Source organism: Mya arenaria, chromosome 9 (assembly GCF_026914265.1).
Source record: "Mya arenaria isolate MELC-2E11 chromosome 9, ASM2691426v1".
NCBI lineage: Eukaryota > Metazoa > Mollusca > Bivalvia > Myida > Myidae > Mya > Mya arenaria.
This window is the reverse complement of record NC_069130.1, coordinates 5,624,379-5,650,810: the sequence shown is the minus strand read 5'-3', so window position 1 is coordinate 5,650,810 and position 26,432 is coordinate 5,624,379. Positions and strand designations below refer to the sequence as shown.

The following is a 26,432-nucleotide window of genomic DNA, read 5'->3' as shown; positions in this document are numbered from 1 at the left end:
TGTTGCTGATAAGGAGTAAATAAAATTCTACTTTCACTTTCGGTTTAATAATCTGAAATACTATTTCGTGTAAAATAAGGAAAGATTCAATTGATAGATAAAAACAACAAGAACAAAATTGTAGACTGAAATAAAATAATATAGCTTTTGTTGGTAATACATTAGCATTATTTCAGTAATTATATCCAATCAAAACCGAAAGTAGTTATTGTTTCCAAGATGGCAGCAGAATCAGACCACTTTTGTTTACAGCGTCTTTACGACCTGTTTTACGCCTGTCATGCAGAAGATGGAACTATATGCTTGGAAAATTATGTTACTGCATACTATGAAATATCTAAGTAAGCCAACCGTAGCTTTATTACTCTTGTAAATAGCATAATAATGAAACGTCACACGTTTTAGTGTTCGTCATCATTTAAAAAAAGAATGAAATGTTAATGAAGTAATCAAATTAAATTATTTTTACTCATCTAAAGCCTATTTAGCACTAGTTGCATTCCATTAACATGTTAATTGTTCACATTATTTTCAAAATGTTGAGCTTAAAGGGATTACTGCGGTCCCAAACTTAAACACTTTGTTTTTTCAATTAAAATATTTTTACTAATTTTAGATGCCAGTACTGTACTATGCTGTCACTGAAAAAGGCTTCGAATATCCTGTTTTGTAGTTTTTTGAGAGTTGTCTTCAAGGTTAATTCTCGCGTAGAATTTGGTATCATCAGTGAATAATAAGTCTACATTTTTCCGAAGATAATTAATGTAGATCAGGAAATGGACTAGACCTATGATTACCCCCCATGACAAATTCCACTCGTAACATTTACACTTTACTTCCAGGTTGCTAAAGCTCATGGGAACAGTATTTGGGTTTGTGAAGTCTGATGTTGATGAAAAAATTGAGATACTTCAAGAATTCAGGAAGTCTGATATAGGTGACAAGTACAAAACTATACAAGGGATGATCGAGTATGAGGTTGAAACAAAAACAACAAACAACAAGAAAAAGGCGTCAGGGGCAAGAACTTTATTAAGACTTCACCGTGCTTTGGAGTTCATTGTTGATCTGTTTAAAGCATTGAAGGAATCGGGTGAACATGACAAAATGTCAGCTATCACTTCCAAGAGCTACTACCGTACCTTGTCCAAGCACCATCCATGGCTCATCAGAAAGGGTGTCGATGTTGCCGTGTACACTCTGCCTTCTCGCAAACATTTTATAGAGAAGCTGAAGATCTCTGATATGTCTCAGGCTGAGAAGTTGCTGGAATCAACAGCTGCCCTTGGACACAAGATCTTCGATGTGGTTGAGCAAGCGTACACAGATAATAAACTTCATGATCTTCCTTGAAGTTAAATTTAATGAAACACTAATACCTTATCACTTTAAACATACATAATTTATAGTTATATGTTCATTCAAAGCTTGTGTGTGCAATTTGTTTCAAAGAACTAAATGTATTCAGTTTATCCAATAAACTGTTTGTGTTGTCAGACTACAGTGCAATTTTTGCAATGCTGTGCATTTTAATTGCTGTGCTTCAATTGCTTCTATTTTGTTGTAAAGTCAATTATAATAGCTAAAATATAAATTTCCCTAATAATTATAATATGTAAATTGTATCAAAACTCAAAATCTCTGTATATATTTGCACATTTATATTCTTAATTTTATATTACACACTAACAGTATTTCGTGAAGTTTAATGGGAAATGAATGGGACATACACATGTTTATGAAGCTTAATGGAATAACAAATATGACAAAACCATTACACTATGCATCACATGTAGTGATAGCCCTGATAAATATATACAAATGTTGTTTCTTTACGGTTGCAGATGGGTCAAATGTTCGTTCTGTCTATTGGCTGTCTTTCATTAGTTTATTTGTCTTCTAAATAATGCTTCGTCTGTGATACTAGTCTGTGCACATTTAAGTTATAAATTGTAATCAATATTACTACAGATTTAGTAATTTGAAAGATGTTGATATGTGTTGTTTAGTTTAATAAGATTGTTTTTGGTAATGTGGAACAATTAAGTTTCTTTCAGTTTCGATTCCAGGGAACCATTTTTTGGCAAATCAGTTTTGTTTTTTAAAACAATTGATATGACATTATTAAAAAGTACAGATTATGCCTCACATTGGTAATGACCAAGTTTGAATATCAAAAGATTCCATTGAATCTGATTTCATGTCCATTTGTTTGTCAAGAGCATTTGCACATTTTTAAATGTTTGTTATAAATATTGAAATCAGGGTCATTTTTAGTGTCATGTCAGTTGTGGAATCATGCCTTAGTTATCCTTTCAAACCTTTCTCACCATTTGTGCTGTTTATGCACTGTCCTTTCCTTTTTTTGTTGGCAGCAGTATTTTTAAAACTGAGTTATTTTATTAAATCTTATGAAAAAAACAAACAACTGGCAGATATTCACTTTTTTTTTGGTAATTCTAAGCCATAAATGTATCATTTTTCAAAAGCATAAACTTTGCTCTCCAGCAAAATGTATTTTCATTTATAAAATAAATTGTTTGATATCTGATCTTGTTAAACATGAACGAGTCCCTTTAAAACTCACATCTCCACACGCCAAAGATGGTATTATATTGAATTTACCATATATCCTTCAATCACCTTTCATTAATACATGTTGTATTTTACATGGGTAGAACTTCTTAACCAAGAGTTTGTTTTTACAAGACTTTGTTGTCACAAAAAATAAATGTTTACACATAGGATGTGTTGTTCTTTAATTTTCATCCAAAACACATTGACAAACGTCCAGCTTTATGTTTCTGTGATACATGTGATAATGTAAAGAAAATATATATATTACAGAATAACGATACGCACATGAAACAGGTATGGTATCAATGCAAATAGGTCTAAATTTTACACAAGTTGTTAGTCTTACATGGGTAGTCGTATGACACTTGCTCAGATCATGTCTGCAATATCCGTCTGGTCATCTTTGAGGGTCCAGAATCATCCAGGATGATCACAAAATGTTTCATGATCACTTGTTTTTTGTAGTCTCTAATGTAGCAAGGCAAACATATAGGGGTCATGTTGTCAAGTGGCGTCTGCATCACAGTTTCAACTTTAGCATCTCTTCTTGATTTTTTATTAAAATTTGTTAAAATCATGGATGTAAATTCATCTAGTCTGCTCTCTTCCTTGAACATTTCTTATCCAATCTTCACCAAATCTGAAGACAATGTTAGTTCAAACAATATATAAGAACAATTGTGAAGAATTAACTTATGCTAAGTCACTGTTGTTGTACAGGGAGATTACCCACTTGTCCTGCTTGATGACCACAAATGTAAGTGTAAACAGGCATAATATCTCAACAAAGTTTGATAAGCAGTCAGAACATTCTATTCACTCTGGGGCTAAGGCCCTTGAATTTTCATAATTCCTCCAAATTTACTTAGTCCACTCTCAAACTTGAGCGTTGTTTTTTTTCAATAATAAACGACTTAGAATAAAACCTACATTTTTAGCCAATGAAATTGCAGATAGGCATAAATTAAGAACTAGACTATCATGGAGAATTTCAACTTTCGAATGTGTTTAAAGGTGCGCCTACTGTCACTCATCCGATACCCCTTCCCTGCTCCAGATTTTGCATTGACAATGTATCAGCCTTTTAGGTTGTATTCAGTTAGTTGACCTGAGGTAATAATCCTTATGAATAAGAATGGGCTTGTTTGCTACGTTCACTCTGCCTATTCTTAATCATTAAGAATTTACTTCATTCATGTCATCTATTACATAATTTTCCATTAAAAAATTAAAGCACTCAAAGCAGGCGACATTCAATGGGCATAACTTAAGTGTTTTATATAATTTTCTTTTTTTTCTTTATATATTTAACAAATTGCGAAGATTCACAACTGATTTTGAAAATAAACAAAATATAATTTTATCTTTTTTATAATCATTAAAATTTTACAACACATGAATAATGCCATTATTTACACTTTGCTGGAAAAAAAACAGGTGAAAGCTATAAGTTTTCAGTATTGAATACTAAACTGGTTGCCAAATTCATATCCTGACAGTTTCTTCACTAAAGATTCTATAAGAATTCTTTATCATTTTGCGTCGGCGATATAACCTGAAAGTACAATTTGTCTGATATTCAGAATTTTGTTAATGTATTTTCACTCATTTTGACACTCACAATTTGAGTTTAATGTGATAATGAATGTCACATTACAGGATCTGTATTCACAAAAGAGTTTTGAGACTCAGGACTGCAAATTTTCATTTTATTGTACAATTTTATTAGAAAAGTAATACTGATAAAAACCCATATATGTTGCTTATACAATTTTTAACAATTATTTACAGATTTTTTGTCAAATTAACTACAATCAAGATAATTTATGGCACTTAAAGATTTGCTTTTCTGAGCCCGAGTCTCAAACTCTTATTCAAGATGTTGGTGTTTATGGATGGGCCCAGGATTTCAGCCTGACATTGGATGCTAGAATTGGTAAATCAAATTCACCGTTACACTAAGAATGGATTTAACAATAGCTTAACTTCACAACTGACTTTGGCTTAAAATCTTGTGATACAAAACATAGGGTACATATGAAATAAGAAACAACCTGGAGACATTTTACATGTTCATTTAAAAATATGACTTTCAATCTACATAGTTAACGAGAAAGATGCGGAGCAAACGCTCGTCCGTATCTGTTCGACCAGCCAAACAAGGGGAATAACTCGACAATTACCAAAGCCAGAGTTATGAGCCTTGCTTTATTTGTGTGTATTGATATTGGCAACATGTATACCTAGTTTCCTTACAATATTTTGATTCTTTTTTTGCTTAGGTTAATGTTTTTCCACGACGAAATTCAAGGCTATCACAATATCTCAACTTTAATTCTTCAAAGAGATGATGAGCTTAAAAAAAATCTACTGTAAACATATTGGAGTGTTAATGTAATGTAAGAATTACAGAAATAGAACAGGTACAAACAAAAATGTATTGCACAACTATAAGCATAAATATGGTATATTCATAAATGAACATCCCATCAGAGCATTGTCGTTGAATAAACATAAATAAAGTAAATATAATGTTTGCATATATCTCAGTTTTATACTGTCATACAATCTTCTTTAATCTGGATAAGCACTGATTAAAACCCTGATTTTGAAGTCTGAATCACTTAAAAGCTTGTTACTGGAAGTCTTTATCACTTAAAAGCTTGACATCAGCATCACTTTGCAGCTTGCTGAACTTGACTTCCTGCCACGGCAAGCACTTTGTCACCAGATGCTACAATAAAGAATTTCAATACAATGTTTATAGACAAATATCAAAATGACTGAATTTTTTACGCCAATAGCAAAGCACTTAAAATGTTACCATGAACGAGTGCTAGAATTTTGTCCTGTACTAGTTCCAAATGTTACACTTAAACATTAATAAATTCATTGAAGATTCAAACACTTAATAGTACAGTAATGTATCTGTTTCTTTTACATTCAAACTATAGTTAAAATAGTTTTAATTCAAAAGCCAATGAGGGCCTATCTGTCTTCAATAGTCCCTTGTGTTATTGTTAAGTCAATGGCATGATAACTTGGTCCGCCTACTTTTTAAGGTAGAACAATCAACATTTATATCAGTTATGTATCATACACATGTATAAGACCCATAAATTTTGAGTGATAAACCTTAACTACTTACTAAATAATGCATTTATGGAAATGGGTCGTAGGAGATTAACTGTGATCAACTATTGTCTCATAAGATAGAAATACCGTGTTTAGGACCATTGCTTTCCACATTTATTCATCCTTTTGGGTAAATTAAAACAATTGTATTGTGGTACATTTGATTTAGGAGTAAGAGTGCATCTTGAATGAATAAGAAGGGCTTGCTTTCTTCCTTTATTTAGCCCTTCTGATACAGCATAGTTATATTTATTCTATTACAGGAATGTAGCCTAAGACAAGTACAGCCACAGCTACAGAAGTGTGGAGTGTGTTTACCCATATTTCCTGAGACTTGTTCAAACTCTTTGAGACTGGAAGATGAGTTGGAACTCAGGTACGCCTCCTCCTCGGGCGTGAGGGTTTCCCCGAGTTTCTTGAGGGCAGTCAGGATCTCCACAGACTGGCCAACCATCGCAGCACTGGACAGCTTACCCAGGCTGCCATCTCGCTTCAACTGAACAAGACAAAACACATGGATATCTAAAGTTAAGGCAATTAATTGTCTACGTTGTTCAGATGCTTACCATTTGAACATTTTTCCATCAACAAGAGTTAAGTCCTAGAATTACTAGAACCACAAAAGGATAAGCGTAATAATTGTGAAAAAAAGTTGTGGTCGAAATGCTTTCTGGGCTTGCTCGAATTCTGGATTATATATATTTAATCCAGAAATTGAGCAAGAAATAATTATACATATCTATGTAAGTAGCAGGTTTGTTGAAAAAATTGATGCTTAGCACTAGTGTAAAAATTAGGACTTGTTCATCCAGGAGTCTTATTTGATGGACCATTATGAAATAACTTGATTGCAAACACAACCTCCATGTAACAGTTTACAGGGAAACTATAGCATTTTTCTAACAAGTCAACGTTACCTCTGCTAGTCGTTGTCTGAGCTGCCCTGGCTGTTTCTTGGCAAACATTTTGATAACCTCTGGAGTCTTGAATGCCTCAGATATGGCCGCTCTTATTGCCTGTAATAAAAAAGATGTTTTATTTCAAAATGTACAAACAATTATGCAACAGGGCAAACACTTTGAAATATAGATCTACCACTTGTAGTCAAGTTCTGATCTATGCTGCATCATGCTGTTTACAATATAACACTGGTAAGTTTCTGAAACAGGAACAACAAATATAACATCCTTTACTATACTGTTTAACTTAGATTTAAAAAAATATATGCTACCTTATATAACAAGGGCCATTTAAGGTATTTTGTTCTTGAAATCATACAGAATTTGCCAAGGTTTAACGACAGATCAACCAATTTCATTCCACTAACAGCACTTCAAGTGCTATTATAAGATTAAACATTACTGCCTAATAATGTTAAAATGCAGTTGATGCAACTTTCAATGTTTTCCCCCATTGTGGGTACAGCCCGCATATAGGGGAACTGTGGGTCATTCCCGAGACAGCCCCTTAAACCAGCTGTTGATAAGTGCATAACCACAAGCCAGCTGTTGATAAGTGCATAACCACAAGCCAGCTGTTGATAAGTGCATAACCACAAACCAGCTGTTGATAAGTACATAACCATAAACCAGCTGTGATAAGTACATAACCATAAACCAGCTGTTGATAAGTGCATAACTACAAGCCAGCTGTTGATAAGTGCATAACCACAAACCAGCTGTTGATAAGTACATAACCATAAACCAGCTGTTGATAAGTGCATAACTACAAGCCAGCTGTTGATAAGTGTATAACCACAAACCAGCTGTTGATAAGTGCATAACTACAAGCCAGCTGTTGATAAGTGTATAACCACAAACCAGCTGTTGATAAGTGCATAACTACAAGCCAGCTGTTGATAAGTGTATAACCACAAACCAGCTGTTGATAAGTGCATAACTACAAGCCAGCTGTTGATAAGTGTATAACCACAAACCAGCTGTTGATAAGTGCATAACTACAAACCAGCTCTTGATAAGTGTATAACTACAAACCAGCTGTTGATAAGTGCACAACTACAAGCCAGCTGTTGATAAGTGCATAACCATGAACCAGCTGTTGATAGTGCATAACCACAAACCAGCTGTTGATAAGTGCATAACCACAAACCAGCTGTTGCTAAGTGCACAAATACAAACCAGCTGTTGATAAGTGCATAACCACAAACCAGCTGTTGATCAGTGCATAACCACAAACCAGCTGTTGCAAAGTGCACAAATACAAACCAGCTGTTGATAAGTGCATAACCATGAACCAGCTGTTGATCAGTGCATAACCACAAATAAGCTGTTGATAAGTGTATAACCATAAACCAGGTGTTGATAAGTGTATAACCATAAACCAGGTGTTGATAAGTGTATAACCACAAACCAGCTGTTGATAAGTGCACAACCATAAACCAGGTGTTGATAAGTGTATAACCATAAACCAGCTGTTGATAAATACATAACCACAAACCAGCTGTTGATAAGTGTATAACCACAAACCAACTGTTGATAAGTGTATAACCACAAACCAACTGTTGATAAGTGTATAACCACAAACCAGCTGTTGATAAGTGTATAACCACAAACCAACTGTTGATAAGTGTATAACCACAAACCAGCTGTTGATAAGTGTAAAACCACAAACCAGCTGCATGCTGTTCAGCTCATCCACCAGACTGAGATCACCTCCCATCATCTTGTCTAGTGACTCCTTAAACTCCTTCAGCTGTTCTATGGTGTCGCTCTTTGTTTCTTCATATTCATCTTCATCTAGGTCTTCTCTGTAATATAATATAAGAATGCAGATGTCACGTTTCCTTGTTATGTATGTCAGAGAATAAGAAAAATGTGCAGCCAGGGCTACTCAAACACCTTCTCAACCCCTGTTTAGTTAACGATTTGTGACATAAATACCTAAGTTTATAAAATGTTTCCCATATTTACAACACCCAGTGATTTTTCAGCAAAAAGTGGGAAGAGGCCCCATATATACTGAAATAAATATCTCGAAATTGCAACTTTTTATTTTGCTGTAAAACTGCTCCTACAACTGCAATTATGATAAAATTATTGTACAAATTACAAATAACCTGTTCTTCAATAAGACACTCATGCTGTGGCATTTTTTATATAAGAGATATTTTGAAACATTTAAGAATTCCTATTTCTGAGTCAAAGTCAAGATGTTAGAGGCGAAGGCCCTTTCATTTAGGAAAATTTTAACGCCTAAACCTTTCAAATTAGAAAATACTTATGTGTACGCTCTTTAAACTCATTCATTCAAAACCTACATACAATTTGAAACAAACACAATAATAACATCAGCACAGACAATAATATAAGAAAAATGATCTTATTTGATTTCAATGTACATAACCAAGAAAATGAAAGAGAAAAGTAAAAAACCCTAGCCAAATAAATGCATGTGGAGAGATCATTAATTTAATAGTTTATGTTGTTAAACAGTCCTGCATTTCTGAGAGTTGTCTGCCTAATATCTTACTTGCAATCCTCCAGGTCGGAAAGTTGGTTCACCAGTCTGTCCATCTGCTCTTGAAGGTTGTGGATTAACTTCTCTGTCTCAGATTTTCCTCTCGATGCCATCTTGTATTTTAAACTTTTGTCTTATCAACTTGCTTTGAAAGAGTAAATGTGCTGCTTGAATTTGTTTGCTAAGTACGTATTAAGTATGTATTAAGCTAAAAGTATTCAGCACTTTCTTCCTTGTTCAGTCTGTGGCAAAGTAACAAGTACTGCTATTTTTTTTATTGTCTCACATTAAGAACTTCGGTTATCTGTTTGGCCTGAAAATAAAACAATATTCTAAAATAAACATATACATACTTAATAAAATGTAAATGTGGAAGTATTATACTTCAAATGTATTAAATGTAAATAAACTTAAGACAATGCTACTGATGGTATAGACCAGATTGCTAGTCTATCAAGCAATACTGAAGGATACAAGACTTTCCCAATTTCATTACAACCAAGTAAAAACAGCAATTTTGTATGATATTTGTGTACTGAAGACCAAATCAACCATAAATACCCTAAAAAAGGAGTACATTCTTTTAAACATCCTTGATTCCATTCCCAATGTTAACAAATTGAAGTTGTACAACAACCACATCAACAATTTCTGGATGAATATGCAACTTATTCTTTAGTTTAATGAATGCCTGAACTGACTTCCACGCAAATTTGCTATAAGCACATCACATTATTAAAGCTCAATATCCAAACTATAAACCATGGATATAATTTTCATGTGTACATTTCTGCTCAGTAGAGAAAAACAACCATTGGTCAATGTATCAAACACAGGATCTAATATCAGTGAGAAAGTTAAACATAATTACATGTGTTTTTAATATTTTTTTTAGTAAGGCCTAAAAAAAAAATACATTTGGTTCGGGTTACCCGACCCTACCTACGGAATAGGCGCCGACCCTAACGTTTTTATAGTCAGTTTGAAAAAAAAAATGAAAAACTAAAAAAAATAAAAAAAAAAATATTTTTTTTTTTTTTTTTTTTTGCTTTTCAATATGTAGTTTAAAACCTTAATTGCTTATATATAAGATAACTTTAACACCATTCTCCAATGATGAAAATGACATTCTTATATAAAGCATAATAAAAAAAAAATAATAAAAAATAAAAAGCCTAGGCCTAAAAAAAAAAATTGTTTGGTTAGGGTTACATCCTTAAAAAAAATAGGTAGGGTAGGTAGGCTTTTTATTTTTTTTTATTTTTTTTTTATTAGGTTTTATATAAGAATATAATTTTCATCATTAAAGAATGGTGTTAAAGCTATCTTCTGTACAAGCATTTAAGGTTTAAACTTAATATTAAAAAGCAATTAAAAAAAAACGATTTTTTTTTTTTTTTTTTTTTTTTTTTTTTAGTTTTTCAATTTTTTTTCAAACTGACTATAAAAACGGTAGGGTCGGCGCCTATTCCGTAGGTAGGGTCGGGTAACCCGAACCAAATGTATTTTTTTTTAGGCCCTACCTACCCTACCTATTTTTGAAAAGGATGTAACCCTAACCAAACAATTTTTTTTTTTAGGCCTAAACATGTAATGATTGGGAAATGAATGCTCTTTCCAGGGTTCACATGCATGTACATGTTATCATATTAATGAATCATCTTAGTTTAAACTTAAACATTTATATTTTACAACGATTGTAAAACAAATTATAACAACATTATATCAATCACTCTCGTTGGCACAATTTTACGGGAGAATTTGGACTGGTGGAAACTGGAGTACCCGGAGGAAACCCATTTTGTTCGGCTTGGTGACCACAAACCAAACTAACAATGATATGCACTCAGGCCAGGAATCCAATCCAAGTCGCCAGTGTGAGAAGCATGTGCTCTAACTATTGCGCTAACTGGACAACCGATGAACATCTTCATCAGTTCAGTACTAATCAATGACTGAAATCTGATCGGCTTCTGAATAGCCCATATATTATAAAACAGCAGCTTCAGAGTCTTTAACAATTTTTGTTTTGGCGACTGTACGGGTCCATTTACCACTAGTTGTTTTCCTACCCAAGAATGACAGGTCCCAGCGCTAAGTATATTGAGTGGAATGATAATGGGCACCTGCTAGATAGTTCGAAAATGGCGATGCTTTGTTGACATAGGTGGATCTGAGTTAGTGTTTCATGAAACACTTAAGTGTAATAAGAGAAAGGTATTGGCCAAAAAAAAAATGTGTAACTTTTGTGTTTTTATCTAATGTAAGTATTGTGGAGTTACAGTTGAAGAATATACTTCACATAGGTATGGATCAGCGACTTGTGGCATTTAGGTAGCAATATGAATATCCAAATGTTATAAAAGTTCCCTAAACGTGCATTATTGTGGCTAGCTTCTGAATAGAGAAAGCAAACAAAACAGTATTCAGTGAGAAGTAACAGGATTGTATTCAGCTAAATTTTGCCCCTTTATAAAAATACTTTCTTTTCAACAAGATGACCAACTGATTGATATAATCACATTGAAATGCCCCACCCACTTTTTCATCAACTTTACATTTTAGCATTTCGAAATTGATTGACATTCCTCAAAATCGTTCAAGAAGGTTTTAATACAAACTTCCTGTAACTCTACATGTTATTTTTCCATAAAAACTGTTCATTTTATAAAAAAAATACTTACCTAAATCAAACTGAAAGTAGCTGTCATTTTTTCTGGCCGCTTACGTTGTTAAAATGAGACTTAGACAAAACGTCCCACATGAAACGGTTAAATAACTTGCGTAGAATTTAATATATGCTCTTATAATAATACGGTTAATACCTCTTTCAGTTTGTATTGAGATAAAAGGTTAACAATTACGAACAAATATTGTTATCACAGATGACAACCGACTGAACATCCAAATTCTGAAGATTTAGTTAAAAATAATGAATGATTTAGCACCGAAGCAGGGTTAAGGACCTTTGTCAAAAATGTTTCCAAAATCATTTATATCTATTTCAAGGTACTTCCGTTTTATTGCAAATTTTTAGCAAAACACAAACTTTTCACCAGAACTATAGTCTGTTATTCAAATAAGCCTATTTCCACAGATGGCAGATTCATTAGGCCAGTCAAAATCCTGCCTGCTGGGAATCATCCACTACATAAAGTCCCAAGTATTCATGCTGCCTCTCCACTGGGGAAAACATTAATAGGCGCAAATATTGTCATTAGATAATATGTTTGCAATATAGCGATAAAGGAGCACCACATGCATTTGCTAAAACTTACCCATGGCCAGACATTTACCTCAACAGAACAATATTTCAGCAAGCCATAATATATGAAAAATACTAATGTTATATGCAGGGACGTAGCTATCTTTAGGCCATGTAGACGCAGCCTACATCTATTTCCAAAAAGTTGATAACAGGAACGATTATGAAGACTGACGCTTTTTTATACGACATATCAAAAGCCGGAGAGGGTAAGTCTCTAGAATGGCGGAATCCTCGAGAAGACAGCCTACACAGTGTTTGCAGCCAAGTTACGCCCCTGATAATTAAGCTATAGTAAAATGCCTGATCTATGCTCATTGTGATGTGAACCAATGTGTACTTTAAAATTGTTGGATTTTGTCAACATTGCAACTAAGGTTGTTAATCTTCAAATGTTTATATTATGTTAGCTATGGAAACATGAGTAAACTTATGGTCATATATCGACAAAAAAATGATGCGCCAATCAAAATCCTTTTAAATAAAGAAGTTTGGAGGAAATTAATATACATATAAAAAATATTCTTTTTGTGGTTTTTCCTTAATGATAATTTCATAATTTGTAATAACTATGAGCGAAAGCCCAAAATCGTTCGATGCTGCTCAAATGTTTGCTATATTTCAGAACAATATTACATTTTTTGTCGTCACTTTTCGCTATTTGACACATTTATCTTAAAGTGTTTAAAAGGCCAAGTGGCTAATGCACCTGGTGATATGTTTCTTAATTTATGAGTCGACATAAATATAATGACAAAAGGCAAGACTGTGGTTTAATTTCATATATATATATATATTATGTTTTGATTTTAGTCATAGCCAGCATTAGAGATTTTGCATTCCAATATGGACAACATATTAACAAAATATTAAAATTAACAACATCAAGCCGAAAGCTCAAATGTTTTTATTTGTGATTCAAATATCAAGTAAATACATGTAAGCAAAACAACACACTCAATCACAGCTTATTTTGATAATAATCGCTGAAAAAATTACAACGGTAAGTCATATGAAACATCATTTTGGTAAAACATTTAACATATCAATATTGCACAAGACAAAAAATAACATTTAAACATTTCCATGAATCATCATAACATCGATAAGGAATTTTGTTCTATAAACCTTAAAACATGTATCAATTAGTTGATATAAATTTATTTTAGCTCGATTGTAACGAAAGTTAGATCACACTTGTGTCTGTTTCCTGGGAAGATTTAAAAATACATCCATTATTAATATAATATGCATGTGCATATTAATTATATTAAAGAGAATTACATAAAATTAATCATAACCTTCTGTTTTTTAATCTAGTATATCATCAAATTAATATGTGATAGTTTATATTGTAAACAACAATACTTTAAAAGGAACAGAACTCTTAAAATAAAACAGTTTAAAAATAAACTTCTGTAACAATTTTTAAAATTAAATTTCTACTCAGAATTAAGAGCTTTTTCCACAAAATTCATGGGCAAGTTACTAAAGTTGTTCCATATCAAATAATAAAGTGAAATACATTCAACAAACTGTTATACAAAAGTACGTAAGAAGAGAGTTTAACCTATGTGTATATATATGTTGGGTTTTTTTTATTGTCGATTGGGAAGTAAGGCTCACACATAGCGCTATGTGGCACTTTCTAAGTAAAGACATGCTAGGCACACCAGTGTATCATAACCTATAATATTACATAGGTTATGATACACTGGGGTGGCGAGGATGAGTAAAGAGGGCTCACAAATAGCACTTTGTCGCACTTCTGCATACACAACTCGCCGCCTATTTCAATGTACAATGTAAAGTTCCACACACACACATGTTCAATCACAACTATGTTCTCATAAGTAATCATACTCACTATTTAGGGCTATTTCATTTCAACATAAAAACCCCCAGGGGGGGGGGGGGGGATGCACTTTTAAATTCTACAGAAGCAAATGTACCATTTTGGGGTCCAAATTAGGAAATAAAGACCCCCCCCCCCCATCTACTAAGGAAATAATTTCCTTCAACCTGGGGATTGTATGTTTTACCTGACTCAGCCATATTCAGATAAAGGAATGTAGACAAAGTAAAAGTAAAATATATGTACCCGATAGCGTGAATAGTTATATATAGTCATGAGATAAAAGCAATGTAAGATTTTGTGGAGATTTTATGACACGGCAAGGGTGTTGATGAACATATGATTTTGCAAGCAGTTTCTATGAAATTGATATTCATGAAATACTTTCATATTATAATCATGAACATTTATTCTTATTCTCATAATTATTATTATCAAAAAGAGCAAAAGAAATGAGATAAAAATAAAAGTAACCCTAAAAAGTAAGTATTTGCATTTCAACATAATTAATATACTACGGAAACCTGTAATGTCAAACTGTGATATCTTATTTTTTATTATGTCAAACTTTATAACCAGTCTCCATATTTTCCCCTCATTTGCTTCATTAAACAATTTCAGTGATGTCAAGTTGCTGTTAACACATCTAACACTATATCAAAATTCAGTCCTTGCAGTTTCAAATATTCTTATCATCTTTGGCGTAGTGCAAGACAGGCATAAGTTTCTTGACAGTTAACTGCTAGTTGGTAAATTGGCGAGCGTAAAAATAGCAAACTGTTATAATTTGGTGAATAGATGGTAGGCAAAACTTTACATTGTTTATAAATGTAATTAAATTAACGCACAAACATGTTTCTGAAGAAATCGTCAAAAAAGTGTGATTTTATGTTTTTGTATAAACTACCGGGGTCAAATTCACTAGGTCTCAGTTTTAGAATAAGGCTCAGAAAACTGAATTCTTAAATGTTCCGAAATATCTATAATATAACTAATTTAGTTGAAATATTGTGCCTGCTTTTAGTGCAGATTATTTGTATCATGTACACCAATTTTTTAAGAATATTTGGTCCTATAATAGCATTGTTACAACACAAATAAAGTTACATTATGCTGAGTCTGAGTCTGACTTAAGTGAATACAACCCCTGCCAATATTGTACACACTGAGTTACAATCCCAAAATGGGCCCTGAAAGAATTGACATAGGTCAGATATGAAATAATATTTTTCTGGTCTTGTGAATAAAAAGTTGTGGAGATTTTTGAGTTCAGGTAGAACATAAAAAGTGCACAAAAAATATTAAAAAATATGTACTAAAATATCATAAAATATATAATGTAATTATTGTGTATGGAGCACCATACTTTAAACAACATAAAATCAAAAATACCTTGTATTGTAATAGCGTGTTGACAGCATGGTAAGATAATACAATCAGTAATTATTGTGTTTAAAGCACCATAGTTTCAACATTATGAAGTATGCCTTGTATCAGCGTTGAAACATCAATAAAAACAGCAAACAACAAGGCAAGTACTGGCTACACTATCAACAAGGCAAGTACTGGCTACACTATCACAAATTTTCGAGAAATAGACTTAAATGCCTGATTTAAATATAAACAATTTAAACAATAGCTATTAAAATCAAATTATAAATTACTTGTAAGTTAAAACAAATAAATGCATTAAAACATTACAAAATGGTAAATTCATTATAAACTGCTAAATGAGCAAATAACATTTAATCCTCTTGCTGACTTATCCAATCTACAGGTATAATCTGGTCCATTTGATGTCATTTTAAGGTAGAATCAGGCAAAAATAATAACACAAAAAAGTGACAAATGATTCAGGATACTAACAACTAGATAATAATACAATAATTAATTTATAGTGTAACTGTTGACTGATGCCGTAGTGATACTGTTGACTGATGCAGAATGATCCCTATGAGCTGGAACATACACCTCAACCTCATCTGGCAGTACAGTATCATTCAATATTGGCTGTTTGAGGAGGCTGTTCATATCATCAGTCTTCTCGTAGTACTTGAACTGGACTAATAACTGTGGGGCTAGTCAAGGGATAACAATGTTGTTGTTGTTGTTGTTTGATGATGGTGTTAATGCTGATGATAGTGGTGGTGGTGATTTTAAAATAATCTATAACTGCAACCTTATTGTTTAAAAAAATATTGCAAATGAATGCTAAAGCTCTCTAACTTAAGCAAGGGACAACCATAAATGCCATAGTTGTGGGACTAGTCATGCGTATAAGGCCATGTCTGTGTACAAAGTTTTATATTAAAATCTTGAACAGTTCTCAAGTTATGGGGTTCAATACCATTCTTCTTTGTCCTTTGACACGCCTCAATGATTCCATTCTGTCTATTGGCCAGTTATTTTGGCAGTTCAATTAACACACTTGGATTCTATTCTTAATATTAAGTGAATTCTAGGGTCATTATTGAATACAGCCACTGGACAATATTCAAATTGCTGAATAATGACACTAGTTCAAATGATGAAAAACCAATTCCATGATAATATCTTAACTTACATATTCTCCCAAAAAGCTAAGAAACTACTTTTATGATATTGTGATCAAAATATTTATTACAAAAAACTTTAAACTTGGAAGAAAAGATAACAAATCCGAAAGAAAAACTATAAAGGATACAGAGAGGTCAAGGAAGATAACTCCAAGACTTCCGATGAGCCACGGCAGGTGTTTAAGTATGTAGTTGACATCGAGCTGACGCACAAGGATAGAGAGACCATAGGTGAGATTACCAAGCACAGCCAGGATAAACATCATGATCGACAGACCGTCCGTGGACTGGCGTTTGTACTGAAATACACAGTCATGTACATTAGAGCCTATCTTATCAGATTACACAAAAATTAAATGTGAGAGCCATCATTACAAAATCTTTTGCACTCATGCGACTTTCTTGCTGCAAATACTCTAACAAAATTTGGTTTACCACAACAGTCAGCAAAATAAAATGTGAAAACATGAACATCTTGATGATGACCTTGTGGATTTTTAAAAGTAAATTTCTTAATAAAGTTACTGAGCCCAGCATATTTTTTTTTAACAGGTATATCTGGTACAAGAAGCTTTCCATCTGTTTTTATTAATTTTTAACGTGAAGGTTTGAAATGCCTCTGTCATCACTGGACAGATTCACATTTAATCATTTAGAAGAGCTCTGACAACCAAAAAGCCATCAGCATATTACAAAACCTTCCAAATTTTCATTTAATAACAACAACAACTGCCAATTTTCCATTTGTTAGAAATAAGGTTGATAGTATGTGCATACAAAAATACTAACAACATTTAGAAAATATAAGTAGTCTGCTGTTGATTGTGTATACCACCTTATTAATAGGCCAGCAACTCTTTATATATTTTGCTTTACGTGAGTTAAATAAAAAATGAATGACTGCTTATTTTTGAAAAACAAAATGTTTTGGAAATCTTGAAAAATACTGCCTTCATATTGGAGCAAAATAATTGCCAACCACTAATAGTTTAATCTAATAGCTCACACATGTGCACTGACTTTTATAAAGGCGTTCATGAGGCATTTCGCACTAAACACTAAGAATGTTAGCATTAATTTTTGTGTCAGGCCTGCAGACTAAATGGTTTAGAAAATGAAAAAAAATCATTTTCAGTTATTTATCCGAATTCAATTCAGTACACTTCTTAATACATGAGTAAATCTTTAAAAACATTTAAACGACTCAAATAGGGTGTTTTATTGTTCAAATGCCTTTTAAACAGATGCAAAATACCGAATGCAGAATTATTGCTGAATTTTTTACCAAGTTTCATTATAAATCGTAACTTAAACTTGTACAAAAAATATAAATGCAAACTATAATTCTTAAAATTTGAATTACGGAAATCAATTTGAATAATTAACTTGCCTGAGGCATCAAGCTTTGCTTCAATAATTACATAAAGGTGAGTTGCTTCCTATTTATAGATGATGGAGATGAATGATGACAATTCTTTGTTAATGACATGATTAATGAGATTTGTTTTGCACATTATGTATTTAAATGTCCATTAATACCCCTAGGCTTAAGAAAAAAATACATGCAGATTGACTTCATTTACAATATTTTATATCATAGATGAATGCAAATATGTTCATGTTGATATAATATCAGAACTATGGTTTTCAATACACAAATATGTGAATTCTAAATGCATGTTCACCCCATCTTATTTTAGTATGATTTGAATGGTTATGATTAACAGATAAAGAATATACAAAGACAAGAGCTGTCACAGTAAATGACAAATGCCTTCAAAGTGCCATCCACTTCAACGAAAAATAACTTTATGTTTAATGCATATTTAATTTCATAGTTTCAGTCTGGTTTTTAAATGGACCTGGTGCTCCAGAAAAGAGACAGGGTGCTAAAAAAGAAAAGGGCACATTGTACCGGGCTGTGAAGAACTTGAACACTATAAATTTGACAAGAAATGTTGAGGATTATGCTGAATTGAAGTGATAATAGGTCTCAACTGTCAAATATGTAAAAATACTATGTATTATCATATTATGAGATTTAATAAAAAAAATAAAATTGACAGCCTTAGGCAGCTTTAGCATTTAATTCTATCAATGCAGAAAGGTGCCCATGCTGGTCTTGATGAGGGCAGAAGGATGCTCCCAAAACAGGACAGGGGGCAGCACCCTTCCATAACCCATCAGCTAAAACCCTACATTACATATAAGTAATCAGCATTTCTTTTTAAACTGATACCAAAATTTGATGAGGTAACCAGGCATCAAAATTGAACATTATTATCGGTGAAGCTATAGAAAGCTATCTGAGAAACAGTTATGGCATCATCATCATCATAATTGTGACGCCATTAGAATATTTTTTCAAAACCTGACTATTGAGTGATATGTTCTCTTACCCTGGCTTTAGCACAAGCTCACAAACCTAGGCCCCATATTCACTAACTTCTTGAGTCAGTTTCAGATTCAGACTCAGTAATTAAACTGACTTCTTAAATGTTTAAAAATATCTATCATATAACTAATGTTGACTAAAGATGTACATGTAAGCTTGATTGTAGAACAGATTGTGTGTTACAGTTACAGCAATTTACCATCATTGCTTATTGAATAGGTGTTTTTTTCAAACAAAAATAAAATGTTGCTTTTAGAGTCCGAGTCTCTAACTCAGACTGAAGACATAAGTGAATATGAATCATGGCTTGTAGAGATATCTTGGTTTTGTTATTTGTTTATACATTGGGGCAATAACATTAACATATTAAGGCATTTTGGCTTGTTCAAGAAATCGGTGAACAAATTCTATAGGACTAGTAATATTATGAAATTTATACTTCATTCCAGTGAATATAGGAGCAGAGAAAATAACATGATTTTTCACCTTAATAAGATCAAAATTTGAAAAATACCTTTTTTAGAGTTACCTGATCGCCTACAATAACACCCAGCCAAAAAGCTTATCTAGCCTTTCCGTTTTTGTCTTTCCTTACAAAGTGAAGGGCTCAGGCAGTAAAACAAACTATCTACCTGCCCACCCCTCAAATTGTGGGTTGGTTAATGCTAAATAAACTATTTTTTTAATCGGGATACTTATAGATACTAGGTACTCACATTTTTAAACATCTGCCCAACTCGTGAAACGGTGTAGAAAACACTAGATACCACACCAATCCCATAACCAACCTCGTCCTCTAAATTCTGCAAATACACAACACTACACATTGATAACATCTAAAAGTTGATACTGACTTTCCAACTGAAAAGGCATTGATGCTAACATAGGTAATCAAAGTGACTCTATCATGTTTTGTAGGAACTGACAATGAAAAACTTAGTCTATGTTAAGAGTACTTTTTACAATGGTAACAGATGCAATTAAAATCAAAAATTTAGGCACCTCTCTAGGAACATAATGTATGATACTTTAATGGTGTACATACTATATTTGAGTAAGAGTTTATGAGAAACAGAGGAAATTGTTATATAACATAAAATGATCAACACTTACATGAAATATATGTATATGGTACTTCAAATCAGTGGATAACAGAGATCTGCCAGCCGGCTGGTGTATGAGACTAGACTCGTGTGAACTGTTGTATATCTGAAAGGACTTGTGTAAACACAGTGTCATCGCACCGGATATACACAATACGATCTGTGATACATTGCCATTGCTGGTCCCAACTCCGACTGACTTAGTTGAGGTAGAGGGGATTGGTTCATAGTCTGGAAAAATAGATAAAGGTTCATGGGACAACAAAATCAATAATGGCATAATACTCATTTTGAATTGAAGAAACAAAAGTACCACAATCAGATGTCATTTTTTTCAGTCCAACAAGGAGAATAACTCAAATAAAACAAGAGCGGTCACAGACAGCTATATCCCCCGCCTCATGGGGGCATTTTTTGTACCGAAAGCCAATCAATGGTATGGGTAGTTTCTCAGCCAACTATATGCGCTGCTTCACTTTATGATCATCAATCTGTGAAAGTTTGGTAGAAATCGCATGAAAAACGTAAGAGGAGTAGCGAAGAAACCAATTTTAAATGTAAAATAAGCAAAGGGCAATAACTCTTTCAAAAATGGTTGAACCGGGAAAGCCCGACAATATGCGCTGCTTCACTTTATGATCATCAATCTGTGAAAGTTTGGTAGAAATCGCATGAGAAATGTAAGAGGAGATGCAAAGAAATGAAGGTGGGACTGACAGACTCACGGACGCACGCATGCACAGACGCACGGAATCGCGCCTACCATTACTATATCCCCTCGCCTTTTCAAGGCGGGGGATAATAAAACATTTAAGCCAGACTTATGGATTTATTATGCCTGTAGTCATATATAATGATGCCTTGCTCCAGCTACATGTAGACCTAAAAAGCAGCGGAGTGCACCCTGCTGCCCTTTTCCAGCTCCCTGCTGTCTTAACACTATGCCCTGTTGTGCCCTTTAGTTTGACAGAGCCCTCTTTCATGATAATGAACTATTTGAAGGTATTCATAACAAACTTTTAGCACTAAAAGTTGTTACAAACAGTTGAACACATACTGGTACACAATATGAATTGAACATTGACCCTTTTAAGTGCCTCATTAAGGCTTATTCAATGCACATCAAAAGTGCTCTTTCTGACCTTGCACTCTGCCCTTTTCAAATCCTGGCTGGATCACTGATAATTGATGCTTGTATGGGTAAGTGTGGATGACTTTTTCTTGCATACCGCAACATGTGTTTCCGGTAATGTGACCAGTGCTGGAAAAACCCGTCTTACTCCCCCCATGAAAGATGATTCATGCGCAACAACGGGCCACTTCTTATTTCTTTAATTGTATAGTTTATGAAATGTATATCATGCCATTTCAAAAAAGCGCAATCAAATACCTCAGTATGCAAGACTTTTTAAATAATTGTCAAAACATGATTTTTAGAGGAACTATTTGACATCAATAGTGATTAAAAATTACTGCGCTTTGTGACGTCAGTAAACATCATCGCACATGCTTTTTGGTGAAATGTAAGAAAAAATATCAATCATGTTCTTCATGATAAATACTTATGTTTTGTGCATCACCACCCAGGTATGAGTTCCTTTAATAAGTTTAAAGCTGCACTCTCACAGATTGAATGTTTTGACAACTTGGTTATTTTTTTGTCTTGGAATGAGCCATATTTTGTGAAAATACATGGAAAACAGTTATTTTTATATTAAAGTTCAAAAATTGATGTTTTATGCATTTTTCTTAAACCGATGGTAAACGGTTTAACCATAAAACATTAATTCTGAACGGAAATAGAAAAATCTACGATCTCATTTTTTGTCAGCAATCTTATATCATTGGTTTGCAGATATTTACGCAAAAATTTGCTCTTTCCAAGACAAAAAATAAAAAAGTTGTAAAAATGGTATATCTGTGAGAGTGCAGCTTTAAAGTATTTTCAAGACAGTCATGTTAAATTTGTGATCTGCGTCATACAGGTATGAGTTGGTGCAAGGTGGATGTCAGTGACAACAACTAAGTCACTAGGTTAAGGTTTCATACACAAGTCAGGGATTCAACAAGTATACTACTCAAGAGATATTTTTCAAACATATTTTGCTTAACCAAAAAAAACATTGGAAAATATCATAACAGGGAAGATTACCTTTATACTTTTTCTTCCAGTAGCAGTTGTAGTAGAGGAACTGGGCAAATAGCACCAGATCGGCAAACACAAAATACACAGCAAGGTAGATCTGGAAAAATCAAATACATAGTGAGGAATTTCTAGAACGGCAAACACAAAAATGCACAGCAAGGTAGATCTGGAAAATTAAATACACTGTGACAAATTTGAAATTTGGCAAATACAAAGTAAACAGCAAGGTAAATCTGGAAGATCAAATACATAATGAGGAATTTCTAGATCAGCAAACACTCAGTACATGGCAAGGTTGACCAGGAAAATCAAAATTGTTAGAATTTTCTAGTTTGGCAAAAAAGGCTGAGAAAAAAGACGAATTGCATGAAGTTTCCTTGATACATATACCATAATATCTAAACTATAGCCTTCTCCAAAATTCTGAGATTGTTTTGACCTATGTCAAGAACACATAGGTGTTGTCATGGATATCAGAAATCCAATAAGTTGTAGCCTTTCATGAAATACACAAAAATTGACCGATTACATTAGGTTGCAATTATCTTCATTTGTACCAGTTTAAAACATTAATTTTTCTCAGTATTGATTATTTTAGGGTAAAATTACGCAAATAAATCACCCTCAACCCTCAGTTAGTTAAAATATTATTGCATTAAAGCTCATACCATAGGGTTGTTGTAATGTAAGATTTATAAGTGAATTTCTTAAGGATTTTCTTCCCTTAAAGATGCACTCTTACTCCCAAATAAGATGTACCACAATTAATACAATTGTTTTAATTTACCATGATGGATGAATAAATATTGAAAACAATGGTTGTTATGAAGGATATTGTGTTAAATTTGAAAGGAAGGTGCAGAAAACACAGTATTTCTACTTTATGAGGCGAAAGAGTTGATCGCTGTAAATCTTTTAAGACCCACAAGTCATTTAATATTTGTGAGTTTTCTGCAATTAAATACATGGTTACGATCTTGTTATCAGTAATTAATATTTTCAATAAATGCATTATTTAGTAAGCAGATAAAGGTTTATCACTCAAAATTTATGTTTGTCATACCTGTGTATGTATTGATTTTAAATATGAGTGTCACTTTAAGCGTACACATAAATTGGACCTGTATATAAAATACAAGCCTATACAACACAATTGGAATGTATAATTGTACCTGTAGTGGCAGTTGCTTGGTAAGAATGCCTCCAACTAAATTTGCAGTATCCCCAAGTGTCCACATGAGAATGAGCAGCAGGGAAATCCCCTGGATGCCTTTGATGTCTCGAAAGTTTTTAATCATCTGCCTGGAAATATCATACAAAGGATTTGAGTTTGGGTAGCTTGGGAGTTCCCTTGATCTCTTCAAGGGACTAGACACCAGATAATAAAATTGCAGGAAAAAGATTTTAAAATTCACTGTGTATGTTGACCCCTTAAATCCCAGTTAATTTAAAAAAGCGTCAGTAAAAAAAGTGTCAGTATAACTTAAAATAAGTATTTGTAAGTAAAAGTAAGAATCACATGTTTCACAAGCTAAACATAAACATTATAAACTGGGAAACATCATTTTAATGCCATATTTTAAACGGGTAAACTCAGCTGGGACATCCAAAAAAAATAAATTATGATGTATTGTCAGCTTCATACTAGCTAGTATTGACAATACTAGGCTTGTTTTGTGGAAAATGTATTTGATGGTTTTGGGACCATCTGGTGTCTAGCCCCTTTAAATGTATCAGCCTTTTTTTATTTATCTGCCTGGAACATCATTCCATTTTTAAGTATATTTAATTATGATAATAAGTATCAGGTAAAGTTCTTTGTTAAAGGTCTTAGAAATGAGCATCAGGAAATGATATGCTTGTAAACATGTACGTAAACTGTACATGAAACATTTTATGAAGATTAATAAAAGTGAAAATGATAAAAGGATTTAAATACCATAATCCTAGATACTCTGTGATAGGATTTTTAATAACTGTTTCATGCTCCTTTAATGCTTTAACTGGCTTAACTGAAATTATCAAAGCTTATTTGCTGAGAAAAAACCAAAGACCTCATCATTCTGATGATCATCCATGAAAAGATTGTTGGGAAAACAAAACAGAGACAACTTTGTAACTTACACTGACTATCACTCATGTTACCACTTTAGAAAGAAACAAACAACATGTTATACTGGCTCAATGTTACGACTGTTGAGAAAGAAACAAAGACATACGGTATACTGACTATCATCCATGTGACAATTGAGGCCAGGCCCAGAATTTCAGATGCAATTCCTTGAGCATCATACACACAGTCCTGCAGCACATGGTAGATCCACTGCACCCCTTGGCTGCAGTTGTCCGAGATATTCGATGGAGGTACATCAAACAGAAGTGGTTGCCATGGCATCCTTTTGGATATTGATTAACTTTGGTTTAAAGTTGCTTACTGCGTCAGAAATCTAAATATAAAATTGTAATTTTTGATGAAATCAGAATAATGAATTTACTTCCATTGAGTAACAGTCAATAAAGTAGTACATTTGTGTATTATTATTAGATGATATGGATGAAGATTATTAAATGATATGGATGAAGATATTTGACACTGATTTTAGAACTGGCAATATTTTGCATGAAAGTGTGGTCCTTTGTTGCTGGGGAAACCTGAGTATCCAGGGAAAACCCACAGGTCTGGTTAAGTGACCGCCATACTAAACTCACATGTATCCAGGTCACAAATCAAACCAAAACACCATAGGTCAGAAGAGAGTGTGCTAAAAACAGTCGGAACAATATACCAATATATCTATATAGAACTGTTATTCACAGTTTGCCAGTTATCTGGGGTATTTGTTTGTACCATTGTGTGTCTTTTTTATTATTGTGTAGCTCAATTCACAACTCAAGGTGTTCAAAATAATGAATTGTCAAATAAACAGATAATCCAAAAATTAATCAAAATATTTTCAAGGACCATCAAATAATCCTAGTGATGACAGGGCTATAATCATTGGTATAAGGTATTTTTTGTACCCAGGTTGATTTAACCTTCCAGTTTTGGGTCACTTTGTCTCTTCAGAGAGTAACAGACCAACGGTTTACAAAATTAATAAATTAAAGTTATTTCACACCTTGTGCAGGCTCAATTTAGCACTTCATTATACTAGTCTAAAATAACAGACATGTTAAACGGGATTCTTCTAATCCCTAAAATAATAGACGTGATAAACGGTATTCTTCTAATCCCTAAAATAAAAGACATGTTAAACAGGATTCTTCTAATCCCGAGGAATAATAGGTGTGTTAAACGGGATTCTTCTAATCCCTAACGTCGTGAAGGATTTGCCATACCAAAAATCCCTCAACGTACAATTATTGGGACTATTCATTATACTATCTACTAATTTGATCCATAGGGTATGATTGATGAAATGACCAAAGGGTAGAAGATCAATAAAAATTAGATATATATAAAATGATTATGTCCTTTTCATTAATCATTTTAAAATAGTGTTTACAAACATTTAAGTTGAGCAGTTTAAACTATCCGAACGATTAGAAACATTAGATAACATCAGATAACCAGCATCTTGTTATCAAACATCAGCGAGTCTTTCACAAGTGAGTATAATGATTATTAGTCCCAACTTTCACATACAATCCGAACATGATTTGATATCCAATAATTGGGACACATCCGAATAACTGCTCAACTGTATGTGTTCTTTAAACAATAACTAAAATAATAAACAAACTTAAAACACTGCAAAATATTTGATTACAAAACAAACATATTGAAAACATATGCTTAAACATATTAAAAACCTTTTCTCTTGAAAAAGTAACGTGATTCAGGACATTCGAAAATCTTTGTTTTGGATGGGTGGTATAAAAACAATATCACATGACTTGTTGACCTTTAACCGCATTACCGGA

At 33.1% G+C, this 26,432-nt stretch overlaps 3 protein-coding genes across 4 annotated transcripts; 1 reads left to right on the top strand and 2 right to left on the bottom strand.

Annotated features, from left to right (window-relative positions):
* The first annotated feature begins 210 nt into the window (after positions 1 to 210).
* On the top strand, positions 211 to 2,744 carry LOC128202744 (ceramide-1-phosphate transfer protein-like). Its single transcript, XM_052903847.1, has 2 exons — positions 211 to 341; positions 843 to 2,744. Exons 1-2 carry the CDS (start codon positions 220 to 222, stop codon positions 1,351 to 1,353), a joined length of 633 nt encoding a protein of 210 aa, XP_052759807.1. The 5' UTR covers positions 211 to 219; the 3' UTR covers positions 1,354 to 2,744.
* Positions 2,745 to 3,935: 1,191 nt separating this feature from the next.
* On the bottom strand, positions 3,936 to 11,963 carry LOC128202745 (protein LZIC-like). Its single transcript, XM_052903848.1, has 6 exons — positions 11,874 to 11,963; positions 9,202 to 9,502; positions 8,344 to 8,479; positions 6,630 to 6,728; positions 6,031 to 6,208; positions 3,936 to 5,311 (listed from the first exon to the last, which is right to left on the bottom strand). The coding sequence occupies exons 2-6, from the start codon at positions 9,300 to 9,302 to the stop codon at positions 5,253 to 5,255; spliced, it is 573 nt and encodes a 190-aa protein (XP_052759808.1). The 5' UTR covers positions 9,303 to 9,502; positions 11,874 to 11,963; the 3' UTR covers positions 3,936 to 5,252.
* A 1,383-nt stretch (positions 11,964 to 13,346) lies between these two features.
* Positions 13,347 to 26,420, bottom strand: LOC128203253 (lysosomal amino acid transporter 1 homolog). 2 transcript variants are annotated; one of them, XM_052904577.1, is made up of 8 exons: positions 26,322 to 26,420; positions 24,728 to 24,955; positions 23,681 to 23,810; positions 22,515 to 22,605; positions 20,373 to 20,593; positions 19,976 to 20,062; positions 16,993 to 17,163; positions 13,347 to 16,379 (listed from the first exon to the last, which is right to left on the bottom strand). In XM_052904577.1, exons 2-8 carry the CDS (start codon positions 24,901 to 24,903, stop codon positions 16,197 to 16,199), a joined length of 1,059 nt encoding a protein of 352 aa, XP_052760537.1. In that variant the 5' UTR covers positions 24,904 to 24,955; positions 26,322 to 26,420; the 3' UTR covers positions 13,347 to 16,196. The 2 variants fall into 2 exon arrangements, with proteins under 2 accessions (XP_052760537.1, XP_052760538.1); XM_052904578.1 differs by lacking the exon at positions 26,322 to 26,420 and having other exon boundaries at positions 24,739 to 24,873.
* Positions 26,421 to 26,432: the final 12 nt, after the last annotated feature.

Excerpts from the sequence above, each read along its gene's own strand:
- LOC128203253 (XM_052904577.1), bottom strand. The coding sequence starts at position 24,903 with ATGCCATGGCAACCACTTCTGTTTGATGTACCTCCATCGAATATCTCG. Across the intron at positions 23,811-24,727 it reads TGGATGATAGTCAGTATACC|GCAGATGATTAAAAACTTTC; the intron begins GTATGTCTTTGT and ends TGATATTTCCAG. Across the intron at positions 16,380-16,992 it reads TTATCTTCCTTGACCTCTCT|TTATTAGTCCAGTTCAAGTA; the intron begins GTATCCTTTATA and ends CTAGCCCCACAG.
- LOC128202744 (XM_052903847.1), top strand. The coding sequence starts at position 220 with ATGGCAGCAGAATCAGACCACTTTTGTTTACAGCGTCTTTACGACCTG. Across the intron at positions 342-842 it reads GCATACTATGAAATATCTAA|GTTGCTAAAGCTCATGGGAA; the intron begins GTAAGCCAACCG and ends CTTTACTTCCAG.
- LOC128202745 (XM_052903848.1), bottom strand. The coding sequence starts at position 9,302 with ATGGCATCGAGAGGAAAATCTGAGACAGAGAAGTTAATCCACAACCTT. Across the intron at positions 8,480-9,201 it reads TCCGACCTGGAGGATTGCAA|AGAAGACCTAGATGAAGATG; the intron begins GTAAGATATTAG and ends ATTATATTACAG. Across the intron at positions 6,729-8,343 it reads AGCTGAACAGCATGCAGCTG|GCAATAAGAGCGGCCATATC; the intron begins GTTTGTGGTTTT and ends TTTTTATTACAG.